Source organism: Podarcis liolepis (genome assembly GCF_965112155.1).
Source record: "Podarcis liolepis genome assembly, chromosome: 4".
Lineage (NCBI taxonomy): Eukaryota > Metazoa > Chordata > Lepidosauria > Squamata > Lacertidae > Podarcis > Podarcis liolepis.
In genome coordinates this window covers 36,325,827-36,349,667 of record NC_139558.1, presented here as the reverse complement: position 1 = coordinate 36,349,667, position 23,841 = coordinate 36,325,827, and the positions used below count along the sequence as shown (strand labels likewise).

The following is a 23,841-nucleotide window of genomic DNA, read 5'->3' as shown; positions in this document are numbered from 1 at the left end:
AAACTTCAAAATATGAGAAGTAGAAAATACCTTGATAGTCTGATTTTGTAGGAATGCTATCCCATTTTCCTTGCTTCTTAGGTAGAATTATGTACTTGACAAGCCCATCCACAATGGTAAAACTTGGAATCTAGCTTAAAGCCAATACCACAGCTGTGTGTACATGACATCCTGGCATGCTCTCAGGTTATTCCATCACTTTCTTGTTCAGCAGCTTTCATACCCTCAGAAACCCATCCAAATTTAAGGAGGGTTTGGCACAGGGCTATTAGGATAGGCAGGACACGCCTCCTCCTCTCTGGAGAGTCAGCAGAGACTATCAGGAGATCATCAGGAGATTCTTGGGTATGGGAGGGGTGAAATCTCCTCAGGGTTTGGCACAGGGCTATTAGGATCTGGGAAACCAGGGTTCAAATCTTCACTCAGCCATGGAACTGATTAGGTGATCTTGGGCCTGTCTCTCAGCAAAATGTATCTCACAGCATTGTTGTGAGAATAAAATGGGGATGGGGAGAACTATTTAGAAGACCCTAAGCTCCTTGGGGAGGAGTTGTTCCAGACCAAGCAGGATAAATAACCTCCCCTCTCTTCCCTCAAGTTTCTTTTGGTACAGGAGTAAAGGCAGCTCAATAAGCCACTGTAATATACATATTACTTCCCCGCAGGCACTAAGAATGTCACCTGCCAACTCCCCCAAATTATAAATGTATCCAGGTGAGGGATGTACAGATTACCCGCAGTGACTAAAGAATGCATACACAGAGCAAGGGAAAGGCAAACACAAACAGCATCTGTAGTGCTGGGTCAGATGCCTGAAATTGGTGCCTCAAGGTATTTTGGGCTGCAACTCCCATCACCCCTAGCCAGCATGACCAATGGTTGGGGATGATGGGACTAGCATTCTTGCAACATCTGGCAAAGGTTTTTATAGTGTGCAAAGTGTGACTGTAGACTATCTTGCAGCACCATTTCCAAAAATCTGCGGAAGATGGAAAAGGCAATTCTCTGGCTGATTTTAAGTAAACTGTTTGATGCAACTGTACAGTTGGGATAATAATAATAATAATAAATTTTATTTATATCCCGCCCTCCCCAGCCGAAGCCGGGCTCAGGGCGGCTAACAACAATAAAACAGTACAAAAGTACAGCATAAACAACATTCTAAAATCATTCATTATAAAAATTAATTAATTCAAGCCACTAGCAACCATTGGGCCAGAGCTCTGCGAAGATTGCCGAGGGAGGGAGTCAGGCTGTGCCCTGGCCAAAGGCCTGGTGGAACAGCTCTGTCTTGCAGGCCCTGCAGAAGGATGTCAAGTCCCGCAGGGCCCTGGTCTCTTGTGACAGAGTGTTCCACCAGATCGGAGCCACAGCCGAAAAAGCCCTGGCTCTAGTTGAGGCCAGCCTAACTTCTCTGTGGCCTGGGACCTTCAAGATGTTTTTATTTGAAGACCGTAGGTTTCTCTGTGGGGCATACCAGGAGAGGCGGGATACTGCTTTGTCCATTATATTTGCTTATGCTGCTCAGCTGGGATAGGGAAGCTCTGGCTCTTGGGCCAGTCTTGGCACACGAGGCCATTTTTTTCCAAAACAACAGCCACCTACCTATCTGGGAGGGTGACATCAGCTGCTGAGGGAGCTGGAAGAGTTCAATTTAGCTGCAAGTGCCACTTCCTCACAGGCAAGTGGTGTGTGCAGCCAAAGCAGCAGGATTTAACTGCCACTCAACAGTTGATAAGCTGAGTTTAAATCCTGCTCAGACCCCTGCAGAAAGCAGCACTGAAATCTCCACTCATCAGCATCTTGCCGGATGCTGCTTTAAAGCACAACACAGGGCTGTTTGAAAGCCTTTTGCAAACAGCTTCACACTGCTCTTTAAAACCTTAGGTTTGCAAAGGTCTGAAGTGCTATTTGTACAAAGGACTTCCAAAGATCCTTGTGCTATTGTCTTTGAATTTGCGACTGTCTTCAAAAGCAACATACAAACTAGACTTGCATGGAGTGCAGACAATACTTACCAAAGGCATCTTCCAAGTTAAAGCCATCATCATCATCTAAACAGGGAAGACAACACAGTTGTAATCTTTCTCCCAGAAATGAAATACTCCAAGTAAAACTATTTAGATTTTATAATTATTATTGATAATAGTAAGTGACACACACACCGGGGGGGGGGGGGGCTTCACAATGTATGTAGAACCCTATTTAAATTGGGTACTCATGGTCAATGTCAGGGGTTGCCAATGAAATATTATCGATTAAAATGACTGATATTTTATAAAGCAGAAAGGATGGTACTCAATAAAGTAGATTCACTAGCACGAAGATTAAAACTAGCCCAATGAGATATCCCACTGCATGTACCTTGCACTGTCCCCGAATTTGCTCTGAAGGGTTGGGGGAACTTCCAGAACAGATTTAGGGAGTACACAGGGAGGAGGGGGAGGAACACATTCTGTTGCGCAATGAGAAACTTTGGAACAGTTATTAGTACTTCATGCTTTCCCCTCTGTAAATGGTCTGGCAAGGCTATGTCCCCATGGCATGCCCTGACTCTAGGCCCAATATCTTGGAAATCACACCTCTGTTGGTGACATGTGTTCACATTCATGTACACATGTAGTCAAGGATGCATTATTTGGATGTTTGTCCTGCCCTATATGTAGCCTGAGTGGGTTGCATTATTAGACCCTATATGCATGAATTATCAGTGTTATGGAAAGTTCACTCGCATATCTGCAAAAAAACAAAACAAAACATTGGACTAAGGCAAATTTGGCATCTACTTGTCTTGTACTCAGCAGAGCGCACTCCTCCATTGTTTCCTGAGACGGAGGGATGACAACTCATGACACACAATGCCATTTATAACCCAAACCTAGTCACGTACACTGAAAAATAAATGTATAGGAATAGCAAGTCAATGTTCTGATTACTCTTATACCCACTTTGTGTTGGCTTTTTGTTAGGTGGAATCGGCTTCTGTGTTACATCTGTCGGATCTGCCATATTAAAAACACACAGGGCTTAATATCACTTGAATGACTAGTTACCAGGGGGTAGTTGCTAGGACTGATTAGTGATTCAGCATTTTATGTGCGCACACACACACACACACACACACACACACAAACTGGACAGAGCTGCCAAGTTAAAGCCATCATCACCTAAACAGGGAAGACAACACGGTTGTAATTTTTCTCCCAGAAATGAAATATTTCAGGTAAAACGATTTAGATTTTTTTAAAATGATAACAGTAAGTGACACACATGGGGCGGGTGTTTTCACAATGCACATCAATGTTCTGATTACTCTTATACTCACGTTGTGTTGGCTTTTTGTTAGGTGGAATCGGCTTCTGTGTTACATCTTCAGGATCTGCCATATTAAAAACACACAGCGCTTAGTATAACTTCAATGACCAGTTACCAAAGGCGGCACTTGCTAGGACTGATTCAGCATTACACACACACACATACACACACACACACACACAAACTGGACAGGGCTGCACTTATTTTTGCTGGTAAGATAGTTGCTTGACTGCATTTTTATTCTTACTAGACCTCACCCAGGATGTTTTGCGAAGGGTGGGTAACATATATTCATTATTTTTAAAAATACACAAAGAAACCAGATACAAGGTGCGAGCCTTTGCTGCTCATTTGCACAATGAGTAAAGTAGAGCTGTGGCAAACCCTAAACTGGTCATCCGAAGGGGGTAGGAGGCAAAGCAAAGTTTGTGCCAAAGCAGGGGGTGGGGAATGGAAGGTAGGAATTCACTTTGGACAGTGCACATGGTCAAGCTTTATAGACCACACCCTTGTGTGGGTGTGGGTGTGCATGGGTGCTGGGCGTAAACTGAAAGAGCTGCTTAGGTTCCCACAAGGGATTTGTGCTAGCTCAGAATAAATGTTTTCACCTGGGTGTGGGGGGTTGAATACCAAACTATATTTGCAATTCCTATCACTTTCAAAAGCAGTTGGGCAAGAGGCTACTGCTCCCCCAGCCCCTGTGCTAGCATGTCTAAAGCCCCTTAGGCTCACATAACTGAGTAGAGGTGTGCACTGACCATAAGATTTGGTTCAGCCTCAAATTCATCTGAATCCAGTGTACACCCTGGTAATTAGTTTTCCAGCTCTCTTGAATATATAATGCTGTGCTGGTATGTTAATCACAGCTCAATCTCATGGCACTGCAGATTTTTACATTAAAGTAATTTAACATTTCCTCCCCTCCTACCCTCAATTCTACATTATCCACCTTGTTTAAAATTATTGGGCTCTATAAATCAGGATTAGCCCTCTTGATTCATCAAACTGAGATAATGCAGCATGATGCATCTGAAGCTAAGACAGGGTTAAGATCTGATTTAGACTAAAATCTACATCACAATATCATGATTACTATAAAACCCATTAAATATTCTTAAGTTTACTTCATTAGGTTGTAGTTAACTTACCGCCAAATGCATCTGCCAAGTCAAAATCTTGTCCTGTAAAATTAAAATATTTGCTTATTTATAAATATATTTGTATGCCTCTAGTCAAAGGAAAAAATAAGTCCAGTAGCGGAAGACTCTGGGGTCACGGCATTCATCTCGCTTTACTGGCCAAGGGAGCCGGCGTTTGTCTGCAGACAGCTTCCGAGTCATGTGGCCAGCATGACTAAGCCACTTCTGGTGAACCAGAGCAGCACACGGAAACGCCGTTTTACCTTCCTGCCAGAGTGGTACCTATTTATCTACTTGCACTTTGACGTGCTTTCGAACTGCTAGGTTGGCAGGAGCTGGGACCGAGCAATGGGAGCTCACCCCGTTGCGGGCCCTAGGCTCTGTGATTTAGACCACAGCACTACCCACGTCCCATAGCCGCCATACATACATACAATAAAAACAACATAAATATTTAAAATCAGAGATCATCAATAGTTTCTTAATTGCTTGCACAAACTTGGTGACATAGAACTTTTTCCAGCACATGTTTAAAGGTTAAAACAAAAGGTGACTGCTAGGTCTCTGTTGGAAAAGCATTACACAGGCTCAGTTTCCTGTCACTGTTAAGATTAACCTCACCCACTTGGGGAACAACCAGTGGTGGTCCTGCAGATGGTCTTAGTGATTTGGCTGGGATACAAGGCTTCAGATAGTCCTAACATGGGCCTAAGTTGTTCGGGGCTTGATAATGCATAGACCGTAAATCTGTCTTGGTAGCAGCCACTGTGGGTGTTATACAAATGGTTTTTCATGTTGTCAACCACATGCCCCCATCAGCAGTCTGGCCACCACATTCTGCACCACCTGAAGTATCTGAACCAGAATACAAATTCTCATCTTCTCCTTCCTTGTTAGCACCAATATATCCAGCAGTTTAATCTTGCCAGATGTGCTGAAGGACAGCCAATAAATTGTATGGTAAACCCAAAAACAAAACTGCAAAGCTTGTGATATACGAAACCAATGGTAATAAAGAGTCTTCCCCACGGTGTAGACCTATAAAGGGCTATTGGCCAAGACTGTGTCCAGAGGCAGTTTACCTCTAAATGCCAGATACTGGTTTCCTTTCATATCCTGCTTGTAAGCTTCTTGGAAGCACCCACTAGAAACAGAACACTAAACTAGATGACTCCTCAGTCCGTTTCCTTAAGATTGTTTGTATCTAGTTGCATAGATATGCCCTATGTCACACACAAGGGGTCACCAATGTAGCATCTGTGTATACATATGTGCCCATAGCAGCTTTCGTTGCCCCCCCCCCTCCCTGTCCCCTTCCACTGAAATTAAGCTTGAAAGAAGCATTTTGTTGTAGCCAGAAGAACTGGCTGCAATGTGTGCTTAGTTGTGTTGCCCGTGGGGTGTGTTGCCCGTGACAGTATCTTCAGGCTGCAAATGAATCCAAGGTTGGCAGGCTCTGCCACATGCAAAAGAACAGTCTAAGGAAAAAATGGTCACTGCAGGGTGATTATAACAAAACACAAGAGCTTGTCCAATTAACTTTTCCATTCTTCCATTTCTTAACATGATTGAAGAGGCATTACAAGCTTGCCAAACACATATCCCTCGGCATCTGTCAACAGTACCCTTGTACCCCCAAACTTGTCTATTTCCCTTGGGTAGAAGTATGGGTTTTCAGAAGGTTCTCAATAGCAGCCCAATAGATATGCTCCCTCAACATCACCCTGCAAAGCTGGAACAGCATGTGCTAACACTTTGTACCTGCCTGAGTGATCACAATTTTGTCTAAGACAGGATGCCATCAGTCTTCTTGTACCTCCTCAGGGATTGTGTTTTCCCCAAAGCCCTGATCTCAGTGTTTAAAGGATACATGTGACCACCCTCCATAAAGAAGGCTGATCGCCGAAGAATTGATGCTTTTGAATTATGGTGCTGGAGGAAACTCTTGAGAGTCCCATGGACTGCAAGAAGATCAAACCTCTCCATTCTGAAGGAAATCAACCCTGAGTGGTCACTGGAAGGACAGATCATGAAGCTGAGGCTCCAGTACTTTGGCCACCTCATGAGAAGAGAAGACTCCCTGGAAAAGACCCTGATGTTGGGAAAGATGGAGGGCACAAGGAGAAGGGGACGGCAGAGGACGAGATGGTTGGACAGTGTTCTCGAAGCTACCAGCATGAGTTTGACCAAACTGTGGAAGGCAGGAGTGCCTGGCGTGCTCTGGTCCATGGGGTCACGAAGAGTCGGACACGACTAAACGACTAAACAACAACAACAAAAGTGACCACCCTACATGACTTCTGGGCAAGTTGTCTATCAATCCTGCACCCAAAACTATTCCATGGATAAGTGCATGACTGCATTCATGCTGGACCTGCCCCACCCTACAGCAACTACTACTTCCAGTGTTCAATTCCACCACGCATAAGGAAAATGAAATGGAGTCTAATAATGAGATGATCCAAAAGGCAGCAGCATCTGTTCTAGCCTTATATGGATATCGCTGGCTGTGACATATTAATGTTTTTTATTGCTGTTATTATGATAGCTATTGTTTTAAACAATTGTTTTAAATGGCTGTAAGTGGGTGTCCAAAAATATTGTGTTCTGAATGGTAGTTAATAAATCCATTAAATATAATAATATAAAGGCCTGCTGATGAAAGCAGCAGGAATCAGTACAGTGGTTGGATGAACACATTATCAATTTTTATTTTCAGCCATAGACAGTCAATTAGGATGCAGGTATGTGTGAAAAACCATTAGCATGTTGATAAGGTGCCTTGTTTTTGGTGGGTTTTCTCCTCCAACTCAAAACTAATGTTTAAAAACACATACGGTAACTTATTTCCTGTCCGGTTACCAATAGAGATTTATCAGGAAAGAAAGTGCTGGGTGGGATGAAAGTTCTGTTCTGATATTGGCAGATATATCTTGCTAAATGACTATAAAGTGTGACTAAACAGCTCAACACCATTCAATTAAAAATAACATGGTTCCCAACTTTTCTTAAAAAATTGAAAGAACTTCTAAAAATCAGAAGGATAGTTCTGTTCACAGAAGGATCCCTTACACCCATGGAGAAGAGTCAGGATCCAGCCCAATGAGATCAACACCAATGAAAACATTGTGCCACCTTTTCAATAAACAAAAGCAAATGTCCATTTCAAATGACTGGAGGGAGGGTAATATTTAACCTCTCCCTCCTGCCCCCTTGCATTTTGATCATTTTTATTGTTGCGATTTTCTCTGAGTTTCATTTGTCATCTGCAATCCATTTAGCAACAGAGGCACACCAAAACCACTGGGTATGGGATTTCAGAACGATGAAGTGGGGGACACCCTCCCCGCTAATGAGTAACAGACTGGAATGCTTTTGCCATATCACCTCTGCAAAACAGCTCAATAGAGAGATCTGGACATTTGGACACCTTTAAAGCAGAGGGACTGGCATACAAGCATGACTCATATGAGAATAACTGACAGCTTGCAACAGCATGAGTCATCTCGTGCTACGCAGAAATCTGTGGGCTACTCGATGAGGCAAAAACCCTGGCAGGATGTTTACACGCGCTGCCAAGCAGCCCTTTATAATTAGCTCTGCAGCAACATACCACGAAGTTGGGAAGAGTCGACGCTGCACTGCAGATTCAAGAAAGTGTACACCACACAGACTGCTTCTATCAGCACACTGCTCCAAGCTAAAAAGCTGCTGTTGTACTAGTTTTCTGTCCAAGGAAAAAGTTATCTCAAAGCCCTTTTTAAGATGCAAGGGATCAAAAATGTACTGTCCGAATAGCTTTAAGTTAGGAATTGCCAAGCTTAGGAGACAAAGCTTTTTCATAGATTCAAGTACTACAACCGCAACTGCATCTACATGCTTTCCTATGAATCTGAAATCCCATGCCTCTGCTACTTCACTTTCCCTGTTTTTAACAAGTTACCATGCTGCCAGCTGCTTTTGGGTCTACACTAGGCTCCTTCCCACCCACCAAATCACTAAACTAATCTGTGTTACTTCATTCTACTGTGTCTTTCAGCAGTTCAAATCACTGCCTTTCAGGCCTTTTTTAAAGGAGGAGCCCAGCTGGGGCAAATGCTTAACTTTCCACACATACATACACACAGTAAGTCGCTCTGCAAGACCACCTTCTGGCTTGGGATAATGAAAACATATCCTCTTTTTACCAGAAATCATTCCCCCTTTGGCATGCTGGCAGTTCACTTTACTGCAGAGGGTGAGGGGCGGTGAATGTGGGGGTGAAACATTTAATCCCTTGTCCACACTGGCCTGATCCAGATTGGGGCCTCATGTTGTTTTTTTGTGCAGCGACCAGTACTAAAAGCACCTTTTTTGGGGGGAGAAGCATGATTAACTTAATGTGTCCCCCTTCCAGTGATCAGTTTCTTTTCCCAATAAGGCAGTAACACTAGCCAGTGCAAATTTACCCCAGGTATTTTGGGGTTGTCCTGTTTTGATCAGCATATTAATCAGCATAGTCCATTAACCCCTTTCTCCCTTCCTGCCACATCTCTAGGTAACCATTAGCTCAGCTGATATGATGGCTGGGGACACAGCCATTATCTTAGTTACAGCCCCAGGCAATAGAGGTAAATAATACTTACTAGCTCAGCTGTAAGACAAACTTTATATTAGATATATGCAGAAGGAATGCTGTACTTTCCAAGTGAATGTAACATCTAAGTATAAATGGCTGCTCTCCATCTCAAAATATAGATGACAATCATTTGTTTAAAGTCAAACAATGGCTGCCATGGTCCCGACTGCCCAATACCAGAAGAAAGTAAAAGTTCCATGAGTTGCTCAATGGGAAATGAAATGCTGGTCTCTTGAAATGTCTGAAATTCAACTATTTGATGGAGGGTAAAAAGAAATGTGCAATGTAACACATACCATATGGAATATTTTTTATGAACTAGCAGACAATATGAACTAGATGAACCAATGATCTGACTCAGTATAAGACAGCTTCTTGCACTCCTGTTGACTGTTGCCAGTGTTAGGAAAGAGATTGCAATTTGCAAAAGTGGCTAAAAGGGTCAGTAAGTACCACTGACAGATAATTAATGTGTTTGCACAACTTAAGAGTCTCTTTGTGTGGGGAGTGGTGTTTTGGGGGGGGGGATCACTGCTTTGAACTGTGAACAGCAAGTAGCCTTCCGGGCCTTAGGTTAGCTTTTCCAAAGTTAGAAGTGCCAATGCCACAGTCTGTCAGCCATGAACTTATTTTAAATAGTTTGTACATCTCCTTTCCTCCTAAGAATGTTTAACTGCCTTGGCTAGACATAAGCAGTAAGGGAGCAGCCCAGATCACCCAGTGTACTCCAAAAGAGGAAAGGACACCACCAAAAAGGCCTTCCATGGAAAATCAATTCTCAGGCGGGGTTCTATGGAGAAAGGCACCACCTAGTCTTGAAAAGCCATGCATGGCTTTTTATATGTCAGAACCAACACTTTGAATTGCACACAGACAGATACAGGCAGCTGATGCAGTTGACACAAAAGGAGGAGGTATACTGAGTCCTATATAAACTAACTTCTAACATAACATAGTGTAAAATGTAAGAGCCCCACTGGAACATAAGCAAGGTCCACCTTATATAACATTCTGTTCGCACAGTGGCAAATCAGAAGCATAGCACCATGGGCACTGAACACTGAACCATTACTAAATGCACTGTTGTGACTGGGTTAAGAGCACAGTACTTCTTTCGGAATACAGTTAGCTGTTCAAGAATCCTATCCTTAAGACTTTTCTGATACTTTAATGCAAGGCTAAACTTTCATAAATTAACACTTGCACCTCCCACAAAAAAATGAAGGCCATGAGGCATGCCAGACTGATTTGACTTATTCATCTGTAGGAATACTACCCAAAATTGATTGCAGCCAAGACCTTGACAACGTGATTTGGGATTTCCCTCGTCTCACTGAGACTCATGATGGAATACATACTTTCGCATGGAAGGGGAATAACGGTGTCTCAAATGACTATCTTCAGCCTATAGGTTTTTTCCAATTTCCCCATAGTCTATATTTATACTCCAATAATTTAGTAATAGTGATGGGAGTGCAAAATTTTCTGCAGAAAGATGTCCATTGCAAAAGTTTTATTTATTTACTAAATTTATATACCACCCTATACCCGAAGGTCTCAGGGTGGTTCACAGAACAAAACCAGAATATAAAACCACAAAATATAAAATCAACAACCTAATAACCCACCTTCCAAAAAAACCTCCACATTTTAAAAGGGCATAGGATGTCCAAATCAACCAAAGGCGTGGTTAAAAAGGAACGTTCTTGCCTGGCCCCTATAAGTGTATAATGAAGGCGCCAGGCAAACTTCCCTGGGGAGAGCATTCCACAGATGGGGGAGCCACTGCAGAGAAGGCCCATTCTTGTGTTGCCACCCTACAGATCTCTCAAGTTAATTGGTAACAAAGAATGGATGCCAATTGCAGATGCATTATTAGGCAAACTTGGTCATTTCAAAGGAGCTCTTTTGGGCTTTGTATACCAAATAAGGGCAAAACAGGCATGCTAACTAGATCAGTATTAGGGCATCAGCAATCCCCCCTACAAATTATCCATATTTGCACTGATTATTTTCAGGAAAACCTACACCACCATGTTGTAGTTAACAGGAATGTATCCAATAGTTTCACTTCTGTTAATGGAAGACGCTTCCAGTCATGGAAGGAGAACAGAGGCCCAGCTATTTCACAAGTCAACAGAATATCTTTAAATCAAATCTGTAACTGTATCACTACAATCAGTTAAGAATGCAATAGGTTTCCAATTCTATCTTACTGGGTGTTTTTTTTAATCTTTACAATGCTTATTGCATTGTGTGAGTGCCACCTGTCTTCCATGACGTCATGGAAGCCAAGGTTTCCCAAGTACTGACAAGATCCAGACCTTCTTAGCTTCTCCAAGGCAGCTGCATCATGTGCCCTCCTCAGCCAGATGCACAGAAAGATACAGCACCTAAGATGATGCCCAGGCTTTTAACATGGCAGTCTTACCCACACTGGAGTGTGATACAGTTTCATTCTGGTAACACCAATGCATATCTGCAGACAGCACTTAATGCGAAGCTTGTGCTCATTGTTGACTGTAAGGTTCAGTGCTGAATGCCTCTCTCTTTATTTTCTTTCACCTGCCATCATCATCCATTGCTTCCTTCCCCCCTGGAAATGGGCTATATTCCTTGCACAAGTGGGGGAAAGGAATGAGGAGAGAGCAGGTGGACCATTTGCAATCCACAGGATAAACATACCCAGTAAACACAAAGCTGCTGGCAAAAGTTCAAGGTTTAATCAATAAGGGTTGAGGAAAACAAACATCTGGAATGAATTGCCTAACAGCTTGTCTTCCAACAAAGATGCTGTTTCTCCTTTTTGTTCTTTTGACAGCAGTTTTGTAGGGGAAAGACCCTATACTTAAAGCAGCTAATGCACTGCTGTTGCCTTGTGAGCTTACAATACCTGCATTATGCTTTCATTTACCTGTACTATGGACAGGCGGCTGGATTAATTTAATTGCTGTATTTTTAGGATTTTTCCTACAATGCATATTACTGCATGTTGCCAGTTCAGTAAAAAGGTAATGGTAAAGGGACCCCTGACTGTTAGGTCCAGTCGTGAACGACTCTGGGGTTGCGGTGCTCATCTTGCTTTACTGGCCAAGGGAGCTGGCGTACAGCTTCCGGGTCATGTGGCCAGCATGGCTAAGCTGCTTCTGGCGAACCAGAGCAGTGCATGGAAATGCCATTTACCTTCCCGCCAGAGTGATACCTATTTATCTACTTACACTTTGACGTGCTTTCGAACTGCTAGGTGGGCAGGATGCCAGTTCAGTACCAACATATTTATACCCTGCTCCTCTTCTTTTATCCCCAGAACAATAAACATAAAATACAATAATGCTAATATTTCTGCTAAGCTGTCCTTTTTTAAACATCCCTGCACCAGTAAGATTCCCACTTGCTAACATAACTGGAACCTGATGCATAACCAGGTGGGCAATAGCTAAATGGTAAGGCAATCTCTGCTAGGACAAGCAGCTCACACAGTAATTCTGTGACGTGGGGCCACAACTCAGTGGCAGAACAAACTCTGCAGGCAGAAGGTTTCAAGTTCAATCCTTGGAGCTTCCAGGCATGGTTGGAAATGTCCCCATTCTGAAAACTTGGGTGAGCCATTGTGGGTCAGTGTAGGCCAGGGATTGGGGAACCTCATGCGTGGGGACTAAATGCAACTCCCCAAGCCTCTCTCCAGCTCTCAGGACTCTCCCCAGGCCAGCCCCCAGCAGCCATGCTTGTTGTCCATTTCAAGTGCTTTTGCCTGGCTGAAATGAGTCCTTGAACCAATGCCTCTTGCTGGACTGAATGGAGAAGTGTGCGCAAAACCCAGGCATTTTGTGGCTGGAATACACCCTACTGTACGAAGACAAGAGTCATCTCCATTGCTCTGCCATTTTGCCTCTGCTCCTGGCCACTGCTGGCATGCAGCCCCCAGAAGGCTGCCACGAGGGTATGAAGTCCTTGGGCTGAGAAAATTCCCCACCACTGGTGTAGGCATAGACAATAGATAGATGGATGGACTAGAGCTCTGACACAGTAGAAGGCATGCTTTCTATGTTCCTAACTGCTCCCATTCATCATTGCATTTTATTGCTTGGTCTCACTCCTAATTGAGGATTTTGCCTACAGAAGCAATAGACAACCATCTATGACAACTCGCACAACAGCTGCTCTCTATTCCCCCATGTTTCACTTGTCATACTGTAGTCTCATGAATAACACAAAAAGTCTCTCTCAGTATCCAGAGGAAGTGCTGCATCTTGCCTGTGCTTATGCAGCATGCACATGCACTGGCAGGTTACCAGCTGACAAATATTAATTTATACTTGCCCATTGTTGCAAGGAGAAGTGAGAAAACATTTAATTGCAAAATGTTATGTGTACAGATTACTTCCCTGCCAACCTACATGCTACTGTAGGACTCTGTTGTTTGATAGTTGGTAAGGAAATGATTAATATGCCTAACATAAGTGAACAGTCATAACAGTTCCAGTGAGGTGGCTTGCTCAGAGTGGTACATGTCACACAGAAGGTGGATCCAAGTACAGTACTTACATGTATGCAAGTCAGTTCTAAAATTGTTTATTGGAAAACTATAATGCTCACTTTAGGAGCAGGAAGATGAATGGTTTGGGCCAAGAAAGACTGTAAAGTTCAAGGCAGCCATCCCAAGCATATTACCCAGATACAGGTATCATTGAAATCTAGATTTATGTCCAAATAAACTTGTTCAGGTGGTGGATAATAAACTATGGTATTAAACTTTTTTTAAGGTCTCTAATAGAGTAAGGATTCCCTATGTTCTCCTAACAAAAAGTAAATGCATTTTTAAAACTTGGTCCTGTCACGGAGAACTATGCTGTAGTCAAAAAGTTGTGTACCTAGCTGCGCTGCCTAAAATGGGAATTTATCTGGGCCAGAATTCCAAAATGGAAAGGCATTCAAGAAAAGCTATTTCCCTGTCTGGTTAAACTTAATGCAATTAGAGCAAAACAACTGCACTGCTCAACTTGTTATACGTTCAACTTCAACATTGCTCAGCTGCAATGTTCAAGGAGTGCTTGAATATTTTAGACTAACCTAACTCAGTGGGTTGTTCTAAGGCTAAGAGACAAACTGAACATGATGCAAAGAGGAGGAAGCGTGTGATAGAACATTTTAACCCTTTGCTCTCTGATGCTTTTTCACCTCCACACACACAATGTGGTGCAGCAACCCCCTCCGGCGCCTGGGGCAGACCACAGTTGCTGAGTTTGTTTAGGGCAGTCACTGATTTCAGGGATTGGAAGTGGTTCCTCCTCCCCCTGCAGCACCCGAAATGCCCAGGAACCGCTATGCTACCTGCAAACTCCCCTGAGGCACAGAATCCCACCCCTACCCCCAGGTACAGCAGCTCCCATGCCACGCTCCCGTGCTGCCCTATAGACCCCCGTGACACCCTTTGTTGTTGTTTAGTCATTTAGTCATGTCCGACTCTTCGTGACCCCATGGACCAGAGCACGCCAGGCACTCCTGTCTTCCACTGCCGTGACACCCTACAGCCCCCCTACTCCTGGTGCAGATCACTAACTATGTTATTGTCCACACATAGCTGCTTGTAGTTCATGGGGGGGGGGGACAAAATAAATGAAGCTAAACACAGCTCTAAGACAATTTGCAGATGTGCAAAAGCAGTAGAATGGAAAGGGTTAAAATGTTCCCCCCTCTCCCACAGGGCATTGCAGCTTGAGAGACTACTTTAGATAAAAAGAAAGAAAAATATCATGTGCAGCCTGAGCAATAACCAATGCTCTGATCTCCAAGGAAGAAAGTCCTGTTACAAATGGTTTTTTAAAAAATAATGATGATTATGACAATGATGATAGAATAATATGCTGTAGAGAAGACAATTTTGTTCTTCCAGTACATCAGGGCTGCTTCAGACAAAGATTACCACTTAAGTGTGAATATATTGTCATACTTAAAGCAGCACTCTTAGATCTACTCCACCACATACAAGACCAAAACAGCTGTATGCATCCTTCACCTATGGGTGTGCACATGTTTTTTCCAAAAACTGTGATGATTCCGGGGGGCAGGGTGTCCCCAGATATCACAGGAGGATGGAATTCTAGCATCATGTGCACCCCCTCCAAATTATTGAATCACATAAAGGTCAATTCCCATCCTCATAATAAATATCCTTCAAAGAAGTCAGCTCAAATAATGTGACTAGCAGTCACAGTTAGTCCAAAACTCAGGCTTCCTCAACCTCAGCCCTCCAGATGTTTTTGGCCTACAACTCCCATGATCCCTAGCTAGCACGATCAGTGGTCAGGGATGATGGGAACTGTAGTCTCAAAACATCTGGAGGGCTGAGGTTGAGGAAGCCTGCCTTAACTGGACCCGTTGTATGTTAATAGTCTGCTAATAATACTGCATTTTCTATACTCGTGGAATGGTTATTCCAAAGCCATGGAAAATCCTCCCTCAGTACCCCTGTCACTATTCAACAACAACATAGCTAAGCCAAAAGCAAACATAGGTTGCAATCCTAAATGCACCTATTATGGAGAAAGGCCCCCTAAACTCAGTGAGACTTCCCCCTAAGTAAACCTATATAGGGCTGCACTCTATATTGCCTTTCCCCCAGTGAAAATATACAAGTCCAAAGAATATTAGGTTGCAGTTAAGCCTACCCCATAAAAGTATAATAGATTTCAAGGCTACCTTCCTATTGGTTTAGGATGTTAATTCAGTGGCAAATAAATAAACAAGAGTCTGGCACAACCAGCCAACAGGAAGAATGAATTTCCACAAATACCCTCCAGTTCACACTTTACCCTAAGTTCCCACCCAGCCACCTTACTCAGCACCGTTCGCTCTGCATCGGAATAGGTACTACCAAGTTTATAGTACCAGGTCCTTAAACAACTGGGGAAAGACTCCATACAAAGACCTGTGGGCATGTCTAACAGGGAGGTGAAGCCAGAAAACACATACTTATCTAAGATCTTAACAGTGACATCTCTTTTTAATGTAGACATGATGCAGGCAGAATTCCCTCTCCTTTCAGAGCAAGCTTAAGGGGTGAAGTGGGAGAATAATTCCACAATATTAGGACAACACCTGGGTACCACAGGAGCCAACTCCTAGGGGCCAAGGTGTAGCCAGGATTTTTGTTGGGGGGGAGAGACCTTTGTTGGGGGGGAGCAGGCCTATTGCGTGGCGGGGAGAACCTCAGTTAGCTATATATTTTTATTTCTATTGATTTGGGGGGGCAGCTGCCCCTCCCTGACCCCCCTTGGCTATGTCCATGGGCTGCCCCCATACTTGAGAGGGCCAGGGCCCCCCAAGTTGATGGGCACTGCCATTCAAATGGTGCGGGTGTGCCCCACCATGTGATTGATTGGGCAGGGCAGGGTTTACCCCCCCCCCCCAATATTTTATTCAACATGGCATCCCTGTGGGTGTGATCCTGTCCATGTGGCCTAAAGAGAAACCATCAGCATATTCTTCTTGGAAGTGTGTCCCAGACTCTAATGTTTAATTGGGTTATTATTATTATTGCCCACTATGTTTTCAGTTGTTCTTATTTTATCTGCCTTGTGTCCCTATCAGGGGAAAAGGCAGGGTGTCCCTAAATACATAACAAAAACAACTTGCTTACACCCCAATTTGGGTCAAACGCCTGTCACCCCGTTACGATTCCCACTCTCCCCCCCCCAAAAAAAAAAATCCTTCTAGGATCCATTTGAGCAGTGATTTTTTTCCCGGAAAAAAATGTTTAGGGGTAGTCTCATTTGGACTCCAGAAAACCACCATTTTATAGTTCAAATCGGGAAAAATAAATGCGATAAATGGACAAAAGGATAAAAGGACAAAAAACTCTCAAAAATTTTAGGGGTATGCATACCCCCAGAAAAAAAAGCCCTGCATCTGAGCCGGGGACTCTTTTGGCAAGCCGAGCCTTCGAAGAAGAGGATGTCCTCGAGCATGTGGAGACGGGCTTCCCTTCGCCCGCTCCTCGAGGCTGGCAGCACAAAGGCGGCGGGGAGCGGCGCTGCGGCGGGCAGGGGGTGGGCGTCCCTTCGGCGCCTCCCGTCGGGGCGCGGCTGCTGCTGCTCCCCTTTTCCTGCCGCTCTCCCGGAGCATTTGTTCGGGCTGGGGGAGAGAGGGACGGGCAGCGCCCCGCATCGAAGGCTAGAGGCGCGCGAGGGGAAAAGGGCCGAGCAGCGCTCCTTACCTCGGCCGCGTCCCGCCAGCAGCACCAGCGCGGCGAAAGGCACCAGGAGGGCGAGTCTCGTCATGGTCCCGCCGTCGACAGCTGCTGCCCGCCGAGACTTGAGGCGAACTTCGCGGCGCTGCCAATCCCTGCTCGGGTCCTTTCCTTGTTTCCCCCCTCCTCTCAGAGGATGGAGCGAGTGACCCCGTTTCCCGCGAGCTCCCTTCCTCGCCCTCTCCGCTTCAGCTGCAAAACAAGCGGCCCGCAACTTGCAGCCCCGCAGCCAAAAAGGGGACTCGCAGCGGCGCTCGCTCGGAGACCCGCCCCCGAGGAGAAGGGCGGCCAATGCGGAGTGGGCGCCCAGCGCCGGCAGCCAATGGAAGGAGAGGCGAGCGAGAGCAACGCCCACCCCGGTGGCCAGGAGAAGACACTAGCGTTGAGTCATGCCCCGAAGTAATAGGAAACCCGCGGGCAGCCGCCGGCTCGGGTGTGGCGCAGCTGGGCTTTCTTCCATCTGCGAAGGGAGCCGTGTGTGGAATCGCAGGCCTGCTGCTCAGATCACAGCGGAAGGGGCCCGGATTTGGCTAGAGATTTGGCTAAACGGAGAGTTTGGCAGGGCTGAGGTGGGCAGGCCAACGGGGTCATCTTGTGTCCGCATGTGGCGGAAGGGATGGCTGGGAGATCCCGCCGTTTGCTTTCGGAGAGGCTCGGGTTTAAATCCGCCCTTATCTCCAGAGTTCACACGCGCAGCCAAAAAATGTTGGCCCGATGATAAACTTGGGAGGAGAGAACCACGTGCGCGATCTTCAGCTGGTTGTCGGAAATGCAAGATATAAATGCAATACATATGATAAGCCATTGTTTGCCCTCTGGATGTTGTGAGGGCAGGCCAGCCTTATATATGTTGGAGCCAACAGACCCATCGAATCGAATGGACATGGCTAACTTAGGGTCAATTATTTCAGTGAGTCTACACTGACCCACTCCATTTAAAAAAATTCCTTCCAGTAGCACCTTAAAGACCAACTAAGTTAGTTCTTGGTATGAGCTTTCATGTGCATGCAAACTGGAAGGAATTTTTTTATTTTGACTATGGCAGACCAACACGGCTACCTATCTGTAACCACTCCATTTAGTTGGACACAACCCTTTGAGACAACCTAGTAGTGTTAGATCTGTGAGGGATGCTTCACACAAGCCAGACATCTCATCAAGTGAGGATGTTTGAACCTCTTCTGGCAGGTTATGTCTGGCTGATATAATAACAGACTGCACATGCTTAGATCAGAGGTGCTGTCTTCGTAAAAATAGGTATGGGGAATTTGTCCTTCAGATGCGGCTAGACTACAACCTCATCATCTCTGAGTACTGGCCATTCTGACTGGGGATGATGAAAGTCAGGAGTTTGGGAACACCCGGAGGGCCAAAAGTTCCTTGGGGGGGGGGGGAGCTAGTCAAATGTGGTCTTAATTTATGGAGTGGTTGCTAGTGAGCATTGCAAACTATTGTTGCCTGGTAGGCATCATGTCTTTGAATAGCACTGAGCTATTTATTTTATTTCATAAAATATATACATCACTTGATTGTAAAAAATAAAATAAAGCCTCAGAGTGGTGGCTATGGACTCTCCTCTGCACAGACAAGGTGCAGAGATATTTTATATTATAGAAAGTTACAAATATTAAGTTTCCTCATAAATTGAACTTCAAAAATGATTATTTAGTGGTTACTCAGGGTTTGATTTCTCCAGCTCCAGGAGAACCTTGGTGTGGGTGGGTGGTGTTTTTGTTTGCGCTTAACAATTAAAATAATTCCAGAGTTATTTGTCACCAGCTAAGTTTACTGGACTGTTACACTCTGACCCAACCTTTCTCCCCTGCTGGAAAGCATTATACAGAGTTTGTGCCAGCATAATGCAAGGATCTCCCTTTCCACACTATGGATTTAAAACAATGTTTTGTTTGGCAAAAGGCAGGCCCATGTGTTTTATTCCCATATTATTTAATGGGTTTATTTGCCAAAATTTGTTTCCCACCCTTCCTCCCGAAGGACCGCAGGGCAGCAAACACACCCACAATTAAAAATGAAAAAACTCTCTAAAACAGTTAAAACATTCTGAAAAACAACAACAGTTACAGTTAATATGATCTTTACATACATGTCTGCCTTTCCGAAGGAGAAACACTCTTATATCAGCTTGTTTGGGAGATCAAGGGAGGATAAGACTATCAATGGCAACTAGCCATGATGGAAATGCTTTGCCTCCATAGCTGGAGACAGTAATGCTTCTGAATACTAGTTGGTGGAAACCACTAAAGGGGAAGAGTTTGCTTATGCTTGAATTCTGCTTGCAGTTTTCCCACAGGAGAAAAGGAGGCTGAACTAGATGGACCACTGCCCTGATCCATCAGGCTCTACTTATGTTTGTATTGGGAGGAAAATAGAATGGGAGTTAAGTTTGTATCAGAAATGGCGAACCATGTAGTCATACACAGTGTTTAAACAGCATGTTTCCAAAACTTGGCACAAAGGAATTTAAGCCAAGGAAGGAACAACTCAGCATTAACTACTGAGCTGCAATGAATCACTTGGTATGACTAAATGTCACATTGTTGTCATTTGTTTTTGTCAATCTTCAGCATTTTTTTTTACAGTTAATATTGTATGAAAAAAGTGCCAAGCTGTTGGTCGTTCCTGAAACAATTTTTGTTTTCTCCTGTGAAACCTGGATGTGTTTCTAAATCATTTTTAATATTTGTCACCCTTTTCACCTCATCTTCTCCTTTTCTCTTACAAGAAGGACACATTTCATTATCACATTCAGTGGTATCCTAGTCCAGAACAGTCTCAGCTAACAGATTCCTCACGAACATGAAGCTAAGATGGGCTTTTAAGTAGCTACTTGCTTATTTGCCTGCGGTGATTAGAATCCGTTCCAGGTAACCAGGCAAGCAAACAGAAAAGGAGCTGTTTTAGTTATTATTCAAGCCATTGATTGTGCCCACAATCAACACAAATTGTTTATTTATTTAATAAATGAATCCAAGGTAAGTTCAACTCTTTACATACAAAATGGTCCCCAAGCTTTGGAACATCCTGTCATGCTAACCAGGCTATTCAATTAATTGCTCAGGCCTATCTCCCTCACTCATACAGCTTCATCCTCCTTCACACACCTTCTGAGACAATTGTGCTGCCATAACCAGAGTCAAAATAAACTCGTCTGCACCTGCTCTCCGTCTCCTTCCTGCAGGACCTACTCCACTGAGAGTGACTGAAAGCAGTGGTTTCCTACCCTAGAGAACTGAGATCCAGGAGGAAAGAATCAAGCAAAGTTGCTCAGTGGTTGCATCATGGCAGCAGTAATGGCAACAGAGCTGATAAACATCCTGGAAGAATGGGGGAAGAGGTGGGGGGGGGAGAAGGTAAAGGAAGTGCCTTTGCCATATGGGAAGAAGCATCCACTAGGGCTTTGACAACCCTTCAAAATGTCAGGAGAGAGCGGGAATGGCACAAAATATTCACAAATATGTGTGAATGGTCTTCACAACTGAAGCTGCATCCACACTAACCTGCTTGTAGCACAGAAACTGATCTTGGTATGCAGCCATCCACAACAACACTGGGCAAGTGTGGGTACACCCCACATAACCAGAACTGCATAAAACTGTTTTCTGATAGACACACTGCAGGGTAATGCAGCAATTTTTATTTCCAGAATGAAACCAGTTTCTCAAGAAGTACTTTTCAGGGCAAAAGAAACGTGTGCAATAGATCTCTGGATTGTGTGTGGAATACAGGATCAAGCTCCTGTGACTTCCTTTAAGGCAGCTTTGTGTGTCTCAGAGAATCAGTTGCCTGTTAGCTCCACAGGAGATACCATATCAAATCTATACTACCTATCAGTTTTTACAATGTTCAGTATAATCTAATTTGTCAGAGCTTATCTTTGGTAAAATTCTCCACCCTGCTAAAGTTTCAGAGGGTCATTGCTATAACAGAAAAGGTCAGGTGACAACGTGGAATCGGAGCTTCTCAGTGATAGCAGCCGCCCTCTGGAATGCTCTCCCTCAGGTAATCTGTGAGGCAAAGACAGTAGTGACCTGTAATCGTCTCTTTAAAATGTCTATATTTACCCAAGCTTTTGTGGACTCTTGACTCTTAATATCCCATGTTTTGGATTCTGCATTGCTCAGCCTTATTTGTGATATGCAGCATCATTTTGTTTTTTTATTCAGTTTTTAGAAAATGTTATTGAATGTTGTACTTTTATTGGGCAGTATTCAGCTAAATAATTCTGCTGTGGAAAAATGGGGAAATTCCAAAACAGATGGAGTGGGGCATGGCAAGAAGAGAGGAGGAGAAATCTTTGTGCTGACAGAATGATTTTCTTAGCACTACTCTGAATACAACCCATTGTTTTTAAATAAACTGCCTAGAGATTTCTGTTACATTAAGTGGGATAAACATTTTATAAGTAATCTTGTTGCAGCCATATATTAGATTCCATGCATTGTGGGAAACTCTGTGTCTGAGCTCGTCAGATACTGATTTAAAGATTTGTAAATGTTACCTCATCATGCCAACATAACACTTGAGGTGTCTGTATGCACACTGTGTGGCTTGGATGTGATTGCCTTTCAAGTCCTTGAACCTGCATAGGCACCATTAACTTTAAGCTAGCAGTTTGCCTTCTTGCTGCTTGCTATGTACACTGGTGTTAATGTGTGTCTTCTACAAGAGCCCCAGTCTTGGAGAAAGTTACAATCTCCTGTTTTGCCCAGTACCTGAGCCACCTGCTGTCCTTTCATAGATAGGTATGATACCTATGTAGTGCTTCTGGCAGGCAGGACATCTAGTTTCCCATCCCATGAAAGGGTAGAAGACAACGAAGTTGTCACTTCTGTAAGATGCTCTGTGAAGCAGCAGAAGCTTCCCTTTGCAGGAAAGCACAGGCATTTTGAATCCTAAAGACTAAATCAGAAAACAGCTGTCAGGAAAAGGAAACAATACCTGTATTCTTGTTCCCAGTTTGCTTTGACTTTAGGGATGCATACAAATTCTGGCTGTGTTGAAGTGATGTCTTTGTGGACGAGAGAGGGAGTACAAGTTTATGCTGTGAGCCAGTTTAGGGGGAAACAGACTGAAAAGGGTGGCCTTCAGCCTTCAGGAGCAAGTGTGGGTTTCCTGTCCCAGCCTTGAAGAGCACATGATGGATAAATAAAACAACAAAACAGCGTTTGGAATCCCTTTGGATGAATGTGTGTTGGCTGCCAAACAGTGCATGTTTGCTGCTGAGTGGGTGTTTGTATGGAAACAACCAGCATTGATGCCTCGGTAGTTTTACAAACTTGCTGCCAAGCTAATAGGCTGTCTGCTTATTAAATGTAGCTCTCCGACTTCTCAAACTGTTGCCAACATTGTTGTATTTTCACTTAGCAACAGCTTGTGGGGTGGGGTGGCCGTGATGTGGGACTTGAAATACTGTACTGCTTAGCTGGAGAATGGAAGAACAGCAGGAAATGATTGATCACCACAATGAGAGAGAGGAAAACGACAGTATTGTTAAGTAACCATTTATTTCCTGTATTTTTCTGTTTTCATTTTCCTGTATTTTTCAAGACAAAGACAAAGGGGGAAAAACTCTTTTGACTTCGAGAATTACAATTTCTGTTAAAGATATGAAAATACATATCTCCAAGCCGAATTTCATTCACGTAATGGCTTGAAGCATTCCCAATTAGTTTTGGTCTTTTCCTCCAATGAAACATGCTAGCATTACCAAATTGGCATCCTCCTTCATGCCAGTGAAACGCAGTGGATGAATGGTTTTGGATGTGGTGGAAATCTGATTTGTGCATCTATTCCCGCCCCGCCCCCCCCAGCTTCCTGAAGCTATCGAAGAGGATGTTAGATTGTGCTCCTGGTGCTCATTGCTGAAAAATAGATGTGTTGCATTAAAGCCAAATACACTGCGCAGCCAACTGTGGCAAAGCAGCAGTTGTAGTATTCCTTGGGGAATGTTATTATCCTGATGATTGTTCAGGGTAATGTAACTCCAAGCTTAAGTGCCTCGTGAGAAGATTTTAATTTGCAGGAGTATTCCCACATGCCGCTATCATGAAAACAGTTATAACATGAAAAAGGATTTAACTCTTGCAGTTTAATTTAACTCTTAATCTCAGGGCTGCGGGTTCAAGCTCTACATTGGGCCAAAAGATTCCTGCATTGCAAGGGGTTGAGCTAGATGAACCTAGTGGGCCCTTCCAACTCTGCAGTTCCATGGAAAAGAAACGAACAAATTGGAAATGCAAGAGTAGATCAGCAGATCAGTGTCTGAATGGAAAGTAGATGTGTCTGCCTCCAATTCTGGGTGGATGATGTGATTTTATACCCTCATGACACTACAGTACCCTCCTGTTTACTGGTTTGTTTTGTTTTGTTTTCCTCTTGGGAAGATTTTTCAAACTGTCCTTTGTGGGAGCCCATTTGCACTCACTTTCTCTTTACCACCATCCATTACCCACCTACCAGTGGGATACTAAGCGTCTCTGAAAATATTTGAGTAGCAGCTA

The 23,841-nt window shown here is 43.9% G+C and overlaps 1 protein-coding gene across 3 annotated transcripts in view; it reads right to left on the bottom strand.

The window, feature by feature from the left end:
- The window catches only part of CD99 (CD99 molecule (Xg blood group)), a 31,842-nt gene extending 14,251 nt beyond the window's left edge, over positions 1-17,591 (bottom strand). Inside the window, exons 1-4 of one of the 3 annotated variants that reach the window (XM_083502141.1) lie at positions 17,288-17,591; positions 4,464-4,496; positions 3,326-3,379; positions 2,019-2,054 (exon numbers count right to left, since the gene is read on the bottom strand). In XM_083502141.1, the coding sequence (XP_083358267.1) occupies positions 2,019-2,054; positions 3,326-3,379; positions 4,464-4,496; positions 17,288-17,351 (187 nt within the window). In that variant the 5' untranslated portion in view covers positions 17,352-17,591. Of the gene's footprint in view, positions 1-2,018; positions 2,055-2,948; positions 3,048-3,325; positions 3,380-4,463; positions 4,497-17,287 lie in introns of those variants that run through there. The other 2 variants (XM_083502142.1, XM_083502143.1) reach the window with 2 other exon arrangements.
- Positions 17,592-23,841: the final 6,250 nt, after the last annotated feature.